Source organism: Stenella coeruleoalba (genome assembly GCF_951394435.1).
Source record: "Stenella coeruleoalba genome assembly, chromosome: 9".
NCBI classification, from domain to species: Eukaryota; Metazoa; Chordata; class Mammalia; order Artiodactyla; family Delphinidae; genus Stenella; species Stenella coeruleoalba.
This window is the reverse complement of record NC_137155.1, coordinates 59,221,511-59,241,102: the sequence shown is the minus strand read 5'-3', so window position 1 is coordinate 59,241,102 and position 19,592 is coordinate 59,221,511. Positions and strand designations below refer to the sequence as shown.

The following is a 19,592-nucleotide window of genomic DNA, read 5'->3' as shown; positions in this document are numbered from 1 at the left end:
ATAAAAAGTGTAGAAGACAACACAGAAGACTATCTTCATGACCTTGGGGATAAGCAAAGATCTTTTAGGATACTGAAAGCACTAACTATAAAAGAAGAAAACACAGATAAATTGGATTTAATGAAAATTAAAAACCCTGCTCTTCAAAAGGCATCATTAAGAAAAGAAATGAACAAGTCATAGTCTGGGGGAAAATATTCATAATGAGTACGTCTAAAATGAAATGTTATTCAGAACATACAAAGAACTTTCAATTCAATAATAAAAAGAAAATTAACCAACTTTTAAAAATAGGTTAAAGATTTGAACAGACTTCACAATGGAAGAGATAGCAATGGTCGATAACCATATGAAAAAGTGCTCAACATCATTAGTCACCAGAGAAATACAAATTAAAGCCACCAAACACTCACAGAAATGGCTAAAACCAAAAATACTGACACCACCAAGTGCTAGTGAGGATGTGAAGCAACCAGAATATTCGTATTTTGCTATTGGAAGTACACAATGGTACAACCACTCTTCATGAAATTACATGTATAAACCCTATGAATCAGCAATTCCACCCCTAGGTGTTTACTCAATAATGAAAACATGTGCCCACAGACACAAAAACGTTCAGAGCAATTTCACTTATAATAGCCCCAAACAAGAAACTACCCAAATGTTTATCAGTAGGAGAATGAATAAACAAAATGGGGTAGAGTCACTTAATAGAATACTATTCAGCAATAGAAAGGAATGAGCGACTAATACATGTAACAACAAAGGTGAAAACATTATACTATCAAGAGTATAATAATGCAAGAGTACGTAACATGATTCCACTTATGTAAAATTTTAGAACACGCAAAACTAATCTATGGTGACAGAAATCAGTATGGTTGCCTTGGGCTGGGTGACAGGTTGTGGACTGACTGGCATAGGGAACATTCTGGGGTGATGAAAACATTCTCTGCCTTGATAGAGATGTGGATTACATAGGTAGATGCATTTGTCAAAACTCACTGAATTATAACAGTTAAGTTCTATGCAAGATATACCTTGATTTAAAAAAGAGATACAGAGTTAAGTGGATTATATAGCAAATTTCAACACATTAGCAATTCCTGGTACTACTGGCTCTATAAAAAGTAAATGTAATTTAAACTTAAATAAAGTTATATATATATCTTTTTTTAATCTGAAAAAAGTTTTAGCTGGTAAAATGTTTTTTCATAGTACCAACAGATTTGAAGATCTGTTCCTCAACGACTTTCACTTTTGCTCTTAAGTAAGATTTCTAGAAAACAGAATTCCCTTTTTTCATTACACAACTCTAAGATCAATATTAATCATAATTAGAAATGAAATGGAAATATGTAATAATGCTTAAGGTCACACAGTTTTAACTATATGTGCCTAGTGATATGAAGAGGTAGATAAGAAGGGTCATCTCACTGTACACATAGCTCAGCATATTTCTACTACAAAATAACTGCAGTGAAACAGATTCTAGAGACTATGAATTTAAGGCAAATCCAGCAATCTTACCTAATACTGGAACCACAGCATAACATGATGCTAAGAATGCTTCTGTGGGAATGCCACTGTCTTCCAGAAGTTCAATGTCACTAAAGCTAAACAATTTGGTGATACAGAGGAGGAAAGATTGAAAACACAACATTAGCATGCTCTGCAGTTCAGAGGCAGTCATGAGAACAGCTGCCCCTCTGTAGGTCAAATCATTTAACTTCATCTCACAAATATGCCCCAGTGACTGTTCTTCTATTATAACACAGTCTAATAAAATCATTTTCCAAAGACAATCCACCAAAGCAAGCTAAAACTTGTTGACAGAGTATACTCTCACAATCCAGTTCCTTCTCATCCACTGCTTCAGGCAAGGTGAACAGTAAAGCAGATGCTTGGTATGCCACATTCTCTATTCTGTTAGGATACGCCATCCCCTGAAAGGAACACCAACATTGACTTTCCAGAAGGAAAGCTCGTATCCAACTGTCAGTGATGTTAGAGAGTACAGAATACCTGGTGTTCATGGTACTAAAGAAAGTTGGGATGACTTCTTGGCCTTCTTCCCAGTGGGCTTCTGGAGAGCTGCTTGAGGAGTGGGATTCAGACTGTGCCAAGTGGCTGTCATGATTTCCCAGGTTTTCCTCTCCATCTTCCTTTATCATTTCACGTTGGACTGTAAAGCAGGAGATACCTATTACTAACCTTTTATTTATGTATTATAAGATTACTATATATATATATATTCATTGTTGAACATTCTTAACACAGAAAAGTATACAGAAAGAAAAATCAGTAAATACTATACATATACACACAAACAAAATTGAGTTTAAATACATGTAGATTTTCATCCAGCCTGTTTTCACTGAACGGTATATCATGAATATTTTCATTATCATTCAATACTCTTCAAAACATGGTTTTAATGACCATGTAATATTGAATCATGTTTATGTGGCGGGCATTTAGGTAGTTTCTAAAATTTCAGTATTATAAGTAGAGTTGAGCCTCAATATTAGTGTATTCTGTCTTTGTGGATTTGCCTACTTGCTGAAGTTTATTTGTAATACTAAAATCAACGCTCATGGCACTCTTGCAGTCATTTTGGATATGTGCAGAGTGGTGAAAAAATTTGAGTTACCTGACACGCATGTTCCCAGCTGAGGTCGAACAAGGTGACACTCTGCCTTCTTGTTTTACCTTTCATACTGTACGCAAATGTGTTTATTTAGTGCCATTTTTTTTTTTGCATTCCTGTGCATTTCGTTGTTGATTTTGCTGTTTAAAAGGACCCCCAAGTGTAGTGCTGTCTAGTGTTCCTAAGCACAAGAAGGCTGTGATGTGCCTTATGGAAAAACACGTGTTATATAAGCTTATATAAGATGAGCTTCGTGGGCTTCCCTGGTGGCGCAGTGGTTCAGAGTCCGCCTGCCGATGCAGGGGACATGGGTTTGTGCCCCGGTCCGGGAGGATTCCACGTGCCGCGGAGCGGCTGGGTCTGTGAGCCATGGCCGCTGGGCCTAGGCCACAGCAGTGAGAGGCCCGCGTACCGCAAAAAAAAAAAAAAAAAAAGAGATAAGCTTCGTTCAGGCATGAGTTATAGTGCTGTTGGCCATGGGTTCAATGTTAATGAGTCAACAATCTATATAAACAAGGTATCTTTTTTTTTTCCTTTAGGAGGAGGGACTCTTTTCTTTTTAATTTTTATTGGAGTATAGTTGATTTACAATGTTGTGTTAGTTTCAGGTGTACAGCAAAGTGAATCAGTTATACATATACATATATCCACTCTTTTTTAGATTCTTTTCCCATATAGGCCATTACAGAGTACTGAGTAGAGTCCCCTGTGCTATACAGTAGTTCCTTATTAGTTTCCTATTTTATATATAGTAGTATGTATATGTCAATCCCAATCTTCCAATTTATCCCTCTCCCCAACAAGGTGTCTTTAAACAGAAACACACAAAACAACAATATGTTCTGATCAGTTGATGAAAATGTGAAAAGAGGCTTGCGGGAACCTAACCATGTATTTCCCCTAGGAGCAACGGTTCAGTATTTTCTAATTCAGTGTTTGCAGTGACTTTATAGAACAAAACTACCATGAGTAATGAGAATTAACTGTAATGTCATAAAGGACATCCCTGTCCATATATATTTGTCTTTAAATCTGACTATTCCCTGAGGACAAATTCCTAGAAAAAAATTATTGGGTCAAATAAATAATAGTACTGTTTTAACAGAAATTCTCCTGTCTATTACTTACTCAAGGGATAAGACTTCAGTGATGTATGGATTGCTTGCTGCAGGTTAACAGCTATGAAAATGCATCTTTTCTTCCCCCCACTCACCAGAGGAGATGAGGAGGAAACTTTAAAAAAAATTTTATTTTCAAACTATTTAATACACACTTATAACACAATTAAAAACTCTAAGATGATGGTCATGGACTGATCTGAAGTTGGTTTTAGTAGTTAGAACCAATGAAATTAGTAAATCGAAAAGGGCAGCACTTTCAACTACAGGTTATTACCAAAAACTTGGGAATTTGGCTTGATGAACAGAGACGGCCAGGCGAAAGTCTGATGGTGGTTGGTGAATTCAGACATCCTCAGGCCTCACCAGAAACCAGGAGGATGGAAAACTGAACTGCCATAACTCTGCAGACTCTTAAGTCTCACATCATAGTCTATGTTCAATGGACTTTGAAATTCTGAGCAGAAGGCCCTAATACTCATACTCTCTAAAAAGTCAGCACAGACAGCTACAGCTCACTGAAGCCCATGGACATCACAGCTAAGAACAGTGAGTGGGAAACTCCTCTTCATTCTGCCTTTTCAATAGGGGGGTCAGGTGGGATGGCAGAACGTTTCCAAGTGAACTCTGTTATCTTACGAACAGCTGCCTCGGGAGCTACCTAGCACGCTGTCTTGAGGTCAGTCCCTATCAAGTGTCGCATCATGGATAATGAATCAAAGCCCCATGATCCTTTTATTCACACCTTTTTTGTTTTTACCTGTTATATTATCATCTGTATTTTCTTCACTTGATATGCTGCGATCTGTCTCTGCAGGTTTCAAACATAAGGAGCTCTTGTTTTTCATTAGGATTTCTTCATCATCATTTATTTCCATATGTAAAGATCCATTCTCACAACTGTTTAACTCTGTTTGCCTAAAATTTTTTTAAAAGGAAAAAAGCCAAGAAGTCCAATTATTTGGTCACAAATAGATTGCACAGATAGATCCTATTCTGAGGGATGGGGAAGGGTCCACAACCACAATTACCAACTCCCTTTAACATTGATTGAAAAACAGAACTGTTAAATCAAGCCAAATCTCTCACCCCACCCTCCTGCCTCAAAGGCGGGTATCCTCCTGTGCTGGGAGCAGGCCTGTCTCCAGGCTGAAGTTCAGAGACCAAAGAGCCATTCATGGCTCTTCATGCACCCTCAGCTGACTCCAACTTCCTGCTCCCCACCAGCAACAGGAAATATTCACTGAGAGCACCCGGGTTTTCAATCAGCTTTTCTACAGGTACCACATTCAACACTTTTTCTCACTTTCCTCGGCTTCTCCCTGGAAGGTTTTTTCCTCTCTCCTCACCTCTCAAATCACTGGCCACTTCCATTTGTTTGCCTAGCAGTTAACTGTCTAGAAGCCACAGCTGTGGTCAAGGAAGACAAAAAAAAAAAAAAAAAAAACCCAGGAGGACACAATACATCCTGAGTATCTGTTGCTCTTTAAGGTAACATAAAAGGCTATTTAACATGCAAGTGAAATAACTGATTCTGTTAAAGGGACAATCATAACATCTTATTATAAATAACTAGACTCAGCCAAATTAGAACAAAACCATTTTCTTCTAATATGAATAAAGGGAAAAGGTCCAAGCTACATGTGGACTCCAGGAAAAGCATTTGTTTTTCTAAAAAAATACCGTATTTCAACTTGGCAATTAAAAATATAGGAGTATATTGATGAAATACCTCAAAAGAAAAAAAAATCTACAAAGATGTTCCTAGTAGAAATATTTAGATCAGGAGAAAATTATTAACCAAATTGGGGAACAATCCTTGTACTAAAGAAACAAACAACTGTATATAAAGAGATGAAAATATTAAATAACAACTTGAAAGGACAAATACATGGACAATGTCAAAATACAGGAATGCTTATATGAAATAATAACTGAATAAAGACCCTAAATAATAGGAACACAACTGTGTAAACGTGTACTTTTTTTCAGTAGTTCAGATTTTGATATTATGTTCTTTTTCCAACCTGTAAAGCTACCTAGGATTTTTATTTTTCAATGAAACAAAATAGCACTGTCTTTTCTGATAAAACCACATTTAAATCAATGCTCGGCTCCTTCACAAGAGAGGGGGTTCCAATACTCAGTACAACAGAGAAATGAAAAGTTATTAGCTGTGGTGGGTGAGATCCATATCCTGGGGAAATGCAAACATCTTCCCTAGTAGTCAGTGCTGAATGAAAGATTTGCAGTGCTTCAGGGTCACCTCTGGTATCATCTCAAACCATGAGAAAAACCACCACATGATTTCTTTTCTTTTCTTTTTAAAATTTATTTATTATTTTTGGCTGTGTTGGGTCATTGTTGCTGCACATGGGCTTTCTCTAGTTGCAGTGAGCAGGGGCTACTCTTTGTAGCTGTGCATGGGCTTCTCAATGCAGTGGCTTCTCTTGTTGCGGAGCACGGGCTCTAGAGCACGTGGGCTTCAGTAGATGCGGCGCGTGGGCTCTAGAGCACAGGCTCAGTAGTTGTGGCACACGGGCTTAGTTGCTCCGTGGCAAGTGGGATCTTTCCAGACTAGGGCTCGAACCCGTGTCCCCTGCACTGGCGGGCGGATTCTTAACCACTGCACCACCAGGGAAGCCCACCACGTAATTTCTTAAAAAAAAAAAACAAGGAATACCAATATCCTTATTTTTATATTTTTAGAAAGAAGAAAAAACAAAAAATGTTACTGTACCTTTCCAATGAATTATGAATTGGTACAATAGGATGTTTCATCTTTAAAAGAAGCAAAGAAAAGAAAATTCACATGTTAAACTCCCAACAGAATATATTTAGAGTTTTATCACATATGAAAGTGGTAAATATGATCATAACACACACTGCCCCACTCAAGAGGAATAATTTTAGGTCTTCCCAAAAGAAAGGAGTCATTGATCCCAACCAGTCTCAAATAAGGATACCCAAATTTCTAAGGAAAAGGAAGATGGTCTTTTGAAGGGCCTAATTACCGTATTTATACCCTTGGTGGTTAGCTTTCTTGTAATTACTATTACACTCATTAAATATTATTAAATACCAAACTATGATACAGCATTGTATCAAACACTGGAAGCATAAAGGTAAACAGTATGGGGTTCTTGCCCTTAAGGTACTTTCAATATAGAATAAGGCTAAAATAGGGGTATGCGTAGAGGAGGAACTCTTAGCCCAACTAAGGGATTCAGGGAAAGAGAGATTAAATTTTAAAGGATGAATAAGAGCTAAGCAGGGAAAGACAGGTGAGAAGGGCATTCTTGGTACTGGGAAATGGCCCAAAGAAGTGGGGGAGCTACAAGCAGTTAATACGTTCAAGCCAGTTATGAAAAAGAAAGAGGTTGGTGATGTGGGAAGGGGCTAAGACGTTTTGACTTTAACCTGTAGGCAATGAGGGAGCCACTAAAAGTTTTAGGTGAAGTGGCCCAATTTACACTGCATGAACAGAAACACTGTAGGCTGCCTGGGAGAGTCGAGTTGAAGGCAACTAGTTAGAAGGCTATCACCAATCTCAACAAGACTCCCTGGACAAGGAGGCTGGAGACGAGAAACTAGCTACATCAGAGAGAGACATGTTCAGGTGGTAAAACTGCCAACACTAACTGACTGGATACGAGGGACTAAGGGCATATATAATAGTGGACATAAAAGAGAGTCCACTACAAAAATGTCTTTATCGGTTGCCAAAGGGTGATGGAGAACTTAGCTCAGTATATCACTTTCTTAACTTTTCATCATGCCCTACTGCAGCCAAGCTGACCTGGTCTGTTACCTTGTTGGACTTGAGCATGGCCAGCTGAGGTGATCCTGGGGGAGTGCGATAGAGCAGCTCAGAAGTGAAGGCTGCGTTTGCGATCTGCATGCATTCTTCCAACGTCTTCAGAAAAGTATTGCAGGTTGATTTCAGCAGAGTTCCCACATCAATTCCCTCCTACAAAACAACCAGGGTGAAGACTCCTTTACCTTGCCAAAAAGGAAAAAGCCCAGTTGTGGAATGTCCTTAGAGCTTTTATCCAGCTAATAACGGGTGATAACAATAATCGTGTACCCGTCTATTTTGCTGGACAAATATGGGTATCAGTTATAAAAGAAAAAGACTGAGCAAGTCCAACTTATCTATTAATCATACGCAAGCCTTACCCTCAATCTGCCCTTCATGCTCACCCACCACTCCAACTGAAGGCAACGACTTCTCTCAACTCAACAACACTATATGACAGCAGTATGTCAGGTGCTAGGCGCTGAGCCCTTGTGGAGTTTGCGGTCTCTAAGGGGTGGCAGACACCAAACAGAATTATATGGACTGAAGACCAGGGGGATCAATGGAAAAATGTCTCCCACTGTCTGAGTAAAAATGAAGTTCTAGAATAGAAGCATTAGAAACCACAAATCACAGTACAGATGAGTCTTTCAGTACAGATGAGTCTAAGAGGTTTCAGCAACAGGAATTATTCTGAATATCTAATCATTTTTTTCTCCAAGTTATTTCACTTGCTCAGGTTGTTTTTCCTCTGGATATTGATATTGATAAGTTGTTCAGGAAACTGAGGCTACCCCCTGACTAGAGAGTTTGGTAACCACATCTTAGTGGCATTAGAGTTACCAGATTGGGCCCAAGATGGAGTCACTCATGCTAAGTCTCACAACAGCAAACCAAAAACTTATCCAAGTTTCTATGCTGGGCTCTCCCAGAAAAGGCAGGCCTAGGTCAACCAATCAGTGCTTGCCTGCTCGGCACAAGCTAGTGTACTGACCTGGCTCCAAGACTTCCCTTTGCTCCATATAAGAAAAGTAACCCTGCTTTAACCATTCAGCGAATGCCCAGTATAACGTCCTTGTTCCAGCTCACTTTGGTCCATAAAGATCTCTAGCCTGGTATAGCTCTTCACAGCTCCTTTCTACCTGCTAGACTGGACGCTGCCCGATTTATGAATTGCTGAATAAAGTTAATAAGATCTTTAAATTTTACTCAGTTGAATTTTGTTCTTTAGCCATAGCCTCTATATTTTCCTCAATTTTGTATTTCTAACAAGCTAGATGTTACTGGTCGTGAACCACTATTTTTCAGACACCAATTACAATGTGTGGTTTTTTTCCACACCACCAAGAAATTCTTGGACACCAGCCGGGTGTCTTACAATTCTGACACAATTTACCTGGAAATAGTGTCAGATCTCACAGGTTAAGCGCTCAGTCCTACAAGATTGCTCCCCACCCCCACTTCAGACACCAATGGCAAGTTCAGGGTGTCACTTGTGCTACTGACTGACCCACTCTAGACTGAAGATTCCAACAACCCCCTCCTTGTGTTTAATTACTTTGCCAGAGCAGCTCACAGAACTAAAAGAAACATTTAACTTATTAGACTGCCAGTATATTATAAAAGCATATAACTCAGGAACAGCCAGATGGAAGAGATGCATAGGGCAAGGCATGTGGGAAGGGGCTTGGCGCGTCCATGCTCCCTGAGTATGCCACTCTCCCCAGTCAACACATATTCACCAACTCGGGAGCTCTCCAAACCCCATGCTGTGGGTTATGGAAGCTTCGTTAAATGGGCACGATTGATTAAATCATTGGCCAAGGGTGACTGAAGTCAATCTTCAGTCCCTCTCCCCTCCCAGGAGGGGAGGGGGTAGGAATGAAAGTTCCAACCCTCTAATCACTTGCTTGGGTCTACAGTCAACCAGAGCCTCTATCCTTAGTATTTTCCAATTAACATAACAAAGACACTTTTTATCACCTGGAAATTCCAAGGGTTATTTTTTGGAGCTCTGTGCCAAAAACTAGACAAAGACCAAACATATATTTCTTATTATAAATCACAATATCATAACCACAGTTTCATAAGCAAGTTCCCAAGGCACTTACTATAAACACTTCCTAGAATTAAACATTGCTGTGTTCACTTTTTCCCTTCCTACTAGAACAGGGCTTCTCTACCTTGGCATCACTGGCATTTGGGGCTGGCTTACTGGAGCAGGGGATATAGGGGGAGTGGCTCTCCTATCCATTGCAGATATTAAGCAGCGTCCGGCCTCTACCCCTTAGATGCCAACAGCACTCCCCCAGTAGTGACAACCAAAAGTGTCTCAGACGTTGCCCAATGTCTCCTGAGGAGCAAAACTGCTCTGGGTTGAGAATCAATGCTCTAGTCTCTAACATCCCAAAAGCAGGACTGAAGTGTTTTGGTACCCCTCCTATCTCCCTCCCGCAGCACAGTATCTTGTACACGATAGGCAGTTGCTGAATGAGTAAGAGAGACTCCCAAAAAGTGGGTGAAAGTGAGTTAAACCACCTTTATTAGAAAAACTTAGAGCACATATATTACTAGTAGCATAGTGATACACTACCTAAGAAAAGTAATTTAAAACCATTAATTATAATCTACAGATTCTTCATTTTGTGGGCACTGTTTTTCAGATAACTTCTCTGAGAGCAGAGCAGAGACCCCTCTCTGGTTAATGTGAACCATTCAATACATAGCTTAACACCAGACAGATCTTTTAATATATGTTTTAGAATGAGTAAATAACAATTTCATTAATAAATGATAAAAATTGCAATCCTTGCTGATGATGGAGAGAAATAAAGCTGTGTCTCTATCTTTGAAAGCACTAGTCTCTACTCAAGCAGAACATCTATTACGGTGAAATAAAATCCTGTTACAGTCTCATCAGAGGTGACAGACACATATTACTGACAGACATGATGCTGTCACCTTAGGAGCCACATGCGTAGTATAGAAATGGCCCTGCCAGACAGCTAAGGCTATATTTTAGAAAGTTATGCAAACTGGAGAGACACATATTTTAGTACATCAGTACTAAAGTTAAAAGTTCCAAAATTAGCAATTAATTAATCCTGAATTCATCCCAGGAAGGAAAACTATACGCTTCCATATGCTGAAATGCACACACTTCTTCTCTTTGTTGAAGTCTGTCACTTTTTTTCTCTGAAAAACAGTAAATTCCAAGGTAGGGATTATGTGAGAATAAGCAGCACCTGTAAGCAACATCTGGGGCTACTTGTCACGTGGCTAAGAAGAATGGTATTTTACCTCAGAATTGGACACACCAGTTGCGGTCACTTCTTTTGTTTTATCTACTTGCTGAACAAGAAGATCACAGTAGAGTCTTAGTTCCGACATTTTAGTTTTCAAGTTTTCAGTGTTTTCAGCAAACTCTAAAAACAAAATGATGAAAACGTAATTTAATTCCCAGAATAAATAACTGATATACTAGTTAGCATACTATACAGATAAGTGAAATATAATCTATGCCTAAAGTCAGATGTTTATAGTATGGGTTACAGATATGACATATTTGAAGTTATGGGAGCAAGAAAAAGAGAAAAAGGAGATTTCTAGTCTTCTGAAGTAATCTACATTATTTCTTGAGCCAACATATTTAATGATCACCAGTACAGGAAGAAGGAGACAGTATACCTCTGATCCACTTGTGTCAGAACTGGGAACAGTCAAGGGTTCAGGGTTTTGGTCTCAGTTCTGCCACAGTTTTCCTATCTGTAAAATGGGGTCACAGCTATCTATCCAGTGCTCAAAACTGGGAAACAGTGTTCTGTAACATGCAATTACCACTAATAAGACAGCTTGTGAATTCAGAGGACTGGTCCAGCATGCTGCCTGGCAAGGCGAACGGCACCCTCTGCACACCTGCTGCTCCTTCATTAGCACGGCACTCCAGCCATCCTGGCGCTGAGGGCTCGGCTACAATCGTAACTGCCTCTGCTTGCTTCTCCGTGAAAAAGCTGCACATTACCACCTGATCTGAGTCAGAGCTGACAGTGTCTAGAATTTGCTCTCGACTTAGCATTGAAAAACAACCAACAAATAGGTCATTTTACTGTGTCTACTTGAAGAGTTAAGCACATCTGCCATATGTGTCATGAGAAAGGTCCCCTGAAACACTTGTTCCCAGAGGCCCCTCTCTCCCACCAATCTTTTCAGGTGTACATTCGAGGCTGGGGGGCTGGGAAGGCAGAGCTCAGGCAGTAAGCCCTGGCACTCGTGACCCAGGCAAAATAGAAAGTTATGCCGTGGTTCTCAGGAGACCTAATGATGTTGAGTCAACGAGCATTAAGCAGCAGCAACCTGACAATTAAGTATCCATCTACCCCAGGAACAGGGCGGGGAAAGCGGGCTGTTACTGCAGGAAATACCACATCCAAGGTTTCTCTGGCTCAGCTACTCTTTACCAAAAGTCAACTTTGTGCCAGACGAGGTACCTCATGGTAATCCTTCTAAGATAGGTAATTACCTCTTTTCAAAATATAAGGAAACTGAAGATTAGAGAGGTTAAGTGACCTATGTCAAGGTCACAAAGCCATGATTTGAACCCAGTTGTATCTGGCTCCAAAACCTGCATTCTTTCTACTATGACATGCTAAGAAAGAAGAGTCAGGTATAGACTGTTTAAGGTCCACTGAGATATACAGCACTTGCATGATATAAAAAGCTGGCTATGGGGGCTTCCCTGGGGGCGCAGTGGTTGAGAATCTGCCTGCCAAAGCAGGGGACACTGGTTCGAGCCCTGGTCTGGGAAGATCCCACATGCCGCGGAGCAACTAGGCCCGTGAGCCATGGCCGCTGGAGCCTGCGCGTCCAGAGCCTGTGCTCCGCAACAAGAGAGGCCGCGATAGTGAGAGGCCGGCACACCGCGATGAAGAGTGGCCGCAACTAGAGAAAGCCCTCACACAGAAACGAAGACCCAACACAGCCAAAAATAAATAAATAAAATACTGAATACATAACTACTTTAAAAAAAAGAAAAAAAGCTGGCTATGGCTAGGTGGTCAGAAGGAAGATAACAAATATGGGAACCCAGAGATGCCACTAGGTGATTCCCAGGGTTCCCAGTCCAGAGGACAATCAATACTTGCCTTTTTCTTTCTGGGTCCTACTGTCTGTCAGGCAAGCCTTGGCTGACCCCAAGGCTACCAGCCACCGTTGTCTCTCAGCCACACTTCTGGCCTTCAGGTAGAAATATTGTTCCCCAGGGATTATCAGGTCCATGCGTGTGTTATCTACAGAATGAACTGGGAGCAAGACATAGAGAGGTCAGAAACCCAGAAAAGCCCTATCTGGGTAGCCTCCACTCCACCCAAATTCTTGAGCTTAACTGGCGCGCCAGTCACTGAGAGCTTCTTCCAAGAGAGGATGTCAGCCCTTACTACTTCTCCTGGTTTATTTATCTCTTCCTAGAGGTCTCTGCTAATGGAGAGGGAAAACTCTGCAATTGGCTCCAAGGTCTCACCAGGACTTTGGCCTAAAAAAGAATCACTTAAATCTCCTTAGGATCATTTATAAGAGGAGAGAGGAAAAATCTCTCTTCTGGTGTGTGTGTGTGTAAAGTATGCTGCTCTGCGGCCAAAAAGGCTTGATGCAAACAAGTAAGGATGTGCTCTTTATCTCCTTGGGTTATTGAAAAGCAATCAAGAACACAATAGTTTTCCTTTCTACTTTCCTTCACTAGTCTTATCAAAAATGTGAGAATTCCCTTAGAACACTTTAGGAGAAGAAACAAGCAAGCCACACTCTCCTTCACCCCCCAAGCCCCATGCCCCAAATTCCCTTCTAGTCGGTTTCTGAGCCACATCCTCTCAGCATGTCTCAAGATTCTCAAAACCAAGAAGAAAAGGCTATTTGTAGGTCTGTCAGGTGTTTGCTTGTTTAGTTTTGAGCATGGTGGTGGTGGTGAGAAGGTGTGTATGCGTCGTGATTTAAACACAGAAGTGTTTGATGTTGCAATAAAAAGACAAATAAGCTTAGCAAACTGCCACAAGCCCGAGGTGAGCAGGTGACCAAGGAATGAGCACTACATGTGTGGTTACTAAGCACATTGCTCTCATTTATTCTGACTACCTCGAAACCAAGCTCCTTGTAAAAACTCGCTGCAGTTTTAGGTCTTACTTGTAAGACTTTTTCTGGGGGACGTAACATTATATATCTTTATACTATGGGAGCAGCAAAGAAAGGCACACAGAAGCCAGTGGTTTTTTTTATTTTGGGGGAGAAACAGAAAGAAAAATAAAACCTGCAAGTGTCTTGGCTTCTCACCTTGAATTTCACACACCGCCATCTGAATGCTCCCTTTGCAACCTTTCCAAGCATCTTCAGGAGAATCATAATAAGATAATATTCCCCCACAGAGAAGGAACCACCGAGGCTGCCAACCTGAAAACAGAAGCAAGAGCATGGTCTCAATGACTGCTTCCCAGGACATAGGAATAGGACCTAACAAAGGATGCTGGATTCTAGCTCCAAGGAACTTACATTCTGGGGGAAAATTCTAAGGGAAAGAAATAAGTTAGAAAAGATCTGTATGTTTGATCTCATTTTTGCATAGAAGTCTGGAAGGATCAGCAATAAATATGGTGATGATTCTCTAGGTAATGGGATTATTTATGATTTTTATTCCTTTTTCCCCCTAATACAGTACTAGTAATCTTTGATTTTTACTTTTTCTAAGATAAAAGATTATTATTTTCCAAAGATTATTGTTAACATACTTGCTCTCCTCCCCTCTGGTTAAGGAAAATTATTTCAAACCTAGAAATGCGATAAAAGATTATGCTGCCCTTTCAACATCATACGTAGTGCTGTCTAATAAGCCTGCCTAGGGTCATATGTTCCCTAAGGAAAGATAACTTTAAACTTACTATTTGGTATTGATCCACTGAAATGGAATAATCTTAAAACATTCAAGGGCTTAACTACTTTTACTTCACAGTATTTCAGGGGACGAACCATATTCAGTGGAAACACACGTCTTATCTAGTCCTCTTACACAACCTATGTTCTAGTCAAACCAAACTTACTTGCTGTGTGCCTGCCTCAGGGCTTTTGCTCAAACTGGATCTTCCTAAAATGTCATCCCTGACTACCTCTGCATAAGCCTTGTCAGTCTCCTCATCAGATGTATTTTTTCCTTCTCTGAAATGCCATAGGCTTTTAAGGATACATTTTCTCACTAGACTCTTCTACAGCTGAGACAGCTGGAGCGAAGGCTGGTAGGCGCTTTGCGCAGAGCCCCAAGGGCTGGCTCAGGTACATACCTGATGGGCCCTTGGGAATTGATCCACACCAGCTAAATACGTAAGTCACCAACTGATGTCACAGTAGTATTTTTAGGGAACCACTAACTGAAACCGCCCACCCTGGCCAGGCAGAATAATAACTGCTTGCATGAGTTATCTCACAACAGGAGGTCTCAATAAGAAACACGGAACTGACCAGCTACCACCAGCTGGCAGAAATCGGGAGGGGCCAAAAGGAGGGAGGAGATGCCAGCCATAATATGTCCTGCCGATGTCCCAGAAACCCTGACGCTGGAAACCACCTTGACTGAGAGATGCGTGTGTCACCAGGAATTGGACCAAATATGGGCACAAGCAAGATGACTGGCCAGAGACAACCCGGCAAGCTAACCCCATTACCATAAAACCTGAGATGTGAGCTACGTGGCAGAGCAGTTCTCCTGGGTTTCCTTTGCCCGCTGCTCTCCTCCCAGGGGGCCACTTCCCAATAAAGTCTTTTGCTTTGTCAGCATGTGTGTCTCCTCGGACAATTCATTCCCGGGTGTTAGACAAGAGCCCACTCTTGGGCCCTGGATGGGGTTCCCCTTCTGGTAACAGCATCAATTTATTACGTTATAACAGAAGATTAGTACGCTGCCTGGAGCACCCATAGCCTAAGATCATAGTTCGGGGAAACTTACATTTTTAATCAGGAGGCTGAATGGTCAGCACTAAATCTAAGCTCAGGCACAGGAGTTAGGTGGCAAGTGAGATGTTTCACTCATCATTTATTTCATCAGGGTCTGCTTTCTAGGAACCAGAACACTCAGGCCTGCTCAGGTACCACATCTCTCACTTCCTTAAACAAAACTGGATAAAGACCAATTCTCAATATCCACCCTCATACCAGTCACTGAAATACCCTTCCCTATAAGCCTTCTCAATCAAAGATGAGTAATGTATTCTACAACTATGGCTTATGTTCCTCTTATTCCATCTTATACTGGGGACTTCCTTCCCAACGATGAACCTAGACCCTTTACTGGACATCAGGAGCCCCACGGCCTTATCTCAACACCCCCACAAGTTGATTACTGGCTAGAAAACCTCTTGGGGTGAACTTGAACATTTTATTTCAGAAGGTGATGCTTCCTGACCTTGGCTTCAAATTTTACGGAAACACAAACCCGAGGGCTACTATTCTTGGCACAAACATTACAATCCAGGAAATCAAACTGATCATCAGATTGTCTTGTTGAGTAGCTAATCAACACTCCTGGAGTCAGATATTATTAGTGATATTTTAGCCCTTTGCAAGAGAGTCATTATTTATACCTTATGCCATCTCCCCTCACTGAAACAGAAGAATCAATTCCTAAGAATCTGAGAAACGGAAAGGGCCTTTGAAATCACCTAGTCCAACCAGCTCATTTTACAGAGAAGGAAACCAATCCCAGGTAGATTAAGTGACCTATCTAAAGTCACACAGGAAGTACACAACAGAGTTGGGAAGAAAACTATGTCTTTCTAACACTGTCCCTCCTGGCATAACAACCCCCAAACCTTGACTCCCCATTGCTAGAAAGCTATCCTGGTATAGAACAGTAGCATCTTCTCCCTTACAGCTCAACTCCCATGATTATGTTTGGTGTGAACACTCTCCAAATCCACTATGACTCTCAAGTAGAGGGAGTTCAGCATACCCTCAATCATCATATTTTATAATTTAGGACCCCATCTGTATTAGTCTTGGTTCTCCAAAGAAACAGAACCAATAATATGTATGTATATCTATACATAATTTATTATAAGGAATTTTCTCATGAAATTATAGAGGCTGCAAAATTCCAAGATCTGCAGTCAGCAAGCTAGAGAATCAGGAGAGCCAATTTGTAATTCCAGTCCAAAAGTCATCAGGCTTGAGACCCAAGAAGAGCCAGTGTTTCACTGAGACTGAGAAAACCGGAAAAGACCGATATCCCAGCTCAACAATCAAGCAGGAGGAGCTACCCCTTACTCAGCCTTTTTGTTCTACTTAGGTCTCCGACTGACTGGATGAGATCCACTCACACTAGGGAAAGCGATTTACTTTACTCAGTCTATCAGTTCAAATGTTAATCTCATCCAGAAACACCCTCAGACACACCCAGAATGATGTTAGGTCAAATGTCTGGGCACCCCATGGCCCAGGCAAGTTGACACAAAAAATTAACCATCACATACCATTAATTTGAAGATAAACTAAAATATCTGCATGTGATGTGACCGACAAGGCTTAATTTCCAAAATACACAAATAGCTCATACAACTCAATAACAAAAAACAAACAACCCAATCAAAAAATGGGCAGAAGACCTAAACAGTCATTTCTCCAAAGAAGACATACAGATGACCAATAGGCACATGAAAAGATGCTCAATATCACTAATTATGAGAGAAATGCAAATCAAAACTACCATGAGGTGTCACCTCACACCAGTCAGAATGGCCATCATTAAAAAGTCTACAAATAATAAATGCTGGAGAGGGTGTGGAGAAAAGGGAACCCTGCTACACTGATGGTGGGAATGTAAATTGGTGCAGCCACTATGGAAAACAGTATGGGGGTTTCTTAAAAAACTAAAAACAGAGTTACTGTATGATCCAGCAATCCCACTCCTGGGCATATATCTGGAAAAGACTCTAATTCAAAAAGCTACATGCACCCCTATGTTCACAGCAGCACTATTTACAATAGCCAAGACATGGAAGCAACCTAAATGTCCATCGACTGATGAATGGATAAAGAAGATGTGGTGTGTGTACACACACACACACACACACACACACACACACACACACACACACAAAGGAATACTCAGCCATAAAAAAGAATGAAAAAATTCCATTTACAGCTACACGGATGGACCTAGAGATTATCATACTAAGTGAAGTAAATCAGACAGAGAAAGACAAATATCATATGATATCACTTATGTGTGAAATCTAAAATAAGATACGAATGAACTTACAAAACAGTAATAGACATAGAAAACAAACTTATGGTTATCAAAGGGTTATCAAAGGGGGAGGGATAAATTAGGAGTTTGGGATTAGCAGATGCAAACTACTGTATAGAAAATAGATAGGGCTTCCCTGGTGGTGCAGTGGTTGAGAGTCCGCCTGCCGATGCAGGGGACACGGGTTCATGCCCCGGTCTAGGAAGATTCCACATGCTGCGGAGCGGCTAGGCCCATGAGCCATGGCTGCTGAGCCTGCGCATCTGGAGCCTGTGCTCCGCAATGGGAGAGGCCACAACAGTGAGAGGCCCGTGTACCACAAAAAAAAAAAAAAAAAAAAAAAGAATTGAGGACAGTCTCAGAGACCTCTGGGACAACATTAAATGCACCAGCATTCGAATTATAGGGGTCCCAGAAGAAGAAGAGAAAAAGAAAGGTACTGAGAAAATATTTGAAGAAATTATAGTTGAAAATTTCCCTAATATGGGAAAGGAACTGGTTAATCAAGTCCAGGAAGCGCAGAGAGTCCCATGCAGGATAAATCCAAGGAGAAACAAGCCAAGACACATATTAATCAAACTATCAAAAATTAAATACAAAGAAAAAATATTAAAAGCAGCAAGGGAAAAACAACAAATAACATACAAGGGAATCCCCATAAGGTTAACAGCTGATCTTTCAGCAGAAACTCTGCAAGCCAGAAGGGAGTGGCAGGACATATTTAAAGTGATGAAAGGCAAAAACCGACAACCAAGATTACTCTACCCAGCAAGGCTCTCATTCAGATTCGATGGAGAAATTAAAACCTTTACAGAAAAGCAAAAGCTAACAGAATTCAGCATCACAGACCAGCTTCACAACAAATGCTAAAGGAACTTCTCCAGGCAGGAAACACAAGGAAAAGACCTACAATAACAAACCCAAAACAATTAAGAAAATGGTAATTGGAACATACATATCGATAGTTACCTGAAATGTAAATGGATTAAATGCTCCAACCAAAAGACATAGACTGGCTGAATGGATACAAAAACAAGACCTGTATATATGCTGTCTACAAGAGACCAACTTCAGACCCAGGGACACATACAGACTGAAAGTGAGGGGATGGAAAAAGATATTCTATGCAAATGGAAATCAAAAGAAAGCTGGAGTAGAAATTCTTATATCAGACAAAATAGACTTTAAAATAAATACTATTACAAGAGACAAAGAAGGACATTACATAATGATCAAGGGATCAATCCAAGAAAAAGATATAAGAATTGTAAATATTTATGAACCCAACATAGAAGCACCTCAATACATAGGACAAATGCTAACAGCTATTAAAGAGGAAACCGACAGTAACACACTAATAGAAGGGGACTTTAACAGCCCACTTTCACCAATGGACAGATCATCCAAAATGAAAATAAATAAGGAAACAAGCTTTAAATGGCATATTAAAGAAGATGGACTTAACTGATATTTATAGGACATCCCATCCAAAAACAACAGAATACATTTTCTTCTCAAGTGCTCATGGAACATTTGCCAGGACAGATCATATCCTGGATCACAAATCAAGCTTTGGTAAACTTACAAAAACCGAAATCACATCAAATATCTTTTCCGACCACAATGCTATGAGACTAGACATCAATTACAGGAAAAAAACTGTAAAAAATACAAAAACATGGAGGCTAAACAATACATTACTTAATAACCAAGAAATCACTGAAGAAATCAAAGAGGAAATAAAAA

At 40.4% G+C, this 19,592-nt stretch overlaps 1 protein-coding gene across 7 annotated transcripts in view; it reads right to left on the bottom strand.

Annotated features, from left to right (window-relative positions):
- PLEKHA8 (pleckstrin homology domain containing A8) overlaps nt 1–19,592 on the bottom strand; it is a 110,110-nt gene that overhangs the window by 63,443 nt on the left and 27,075 nt on the right. For 6 of the 7 annotated variants that reach the window (XM_079931441.1, XM_079931444.1, XM_079931443.1 and 3 more), the window contains exons 2-9: nt 13,889–14,005; nt 12,712–12,867; nt 10,871–10,995; nt 7,571–7,741; nt 6,512–6,552; nt 4,532–4,689; nt 2,029–2,188; nt 1,534–1,619 (exon numbers count right to left, since the gene is read on the bottom strand). In XM_079931441.1, coding sequence (XP_079787567.1) covers nt 1,534–1,619; nt 2,029–2,188; nt 4,532–4,689; nt 6,512–6,552; nt 7,571–7,741; nt 10,871–10,995; nt 12,712–12,867; nt 13,889–14,005 — 1,014 coding nt within the window. The remainder of the gene's footprint in view (nt 1–1,533; nt 1,620–2,028; nt 2,189–4,531; nt 4,690–6,511; nt 6,553–7,570; nt 7,742–10,870; nt 10,996–12,711; nt 12,868–13,888; nt 14,006–19,592) is intronic. The other variant, XM_079931442.1, reaches the window with a different exon arrangement.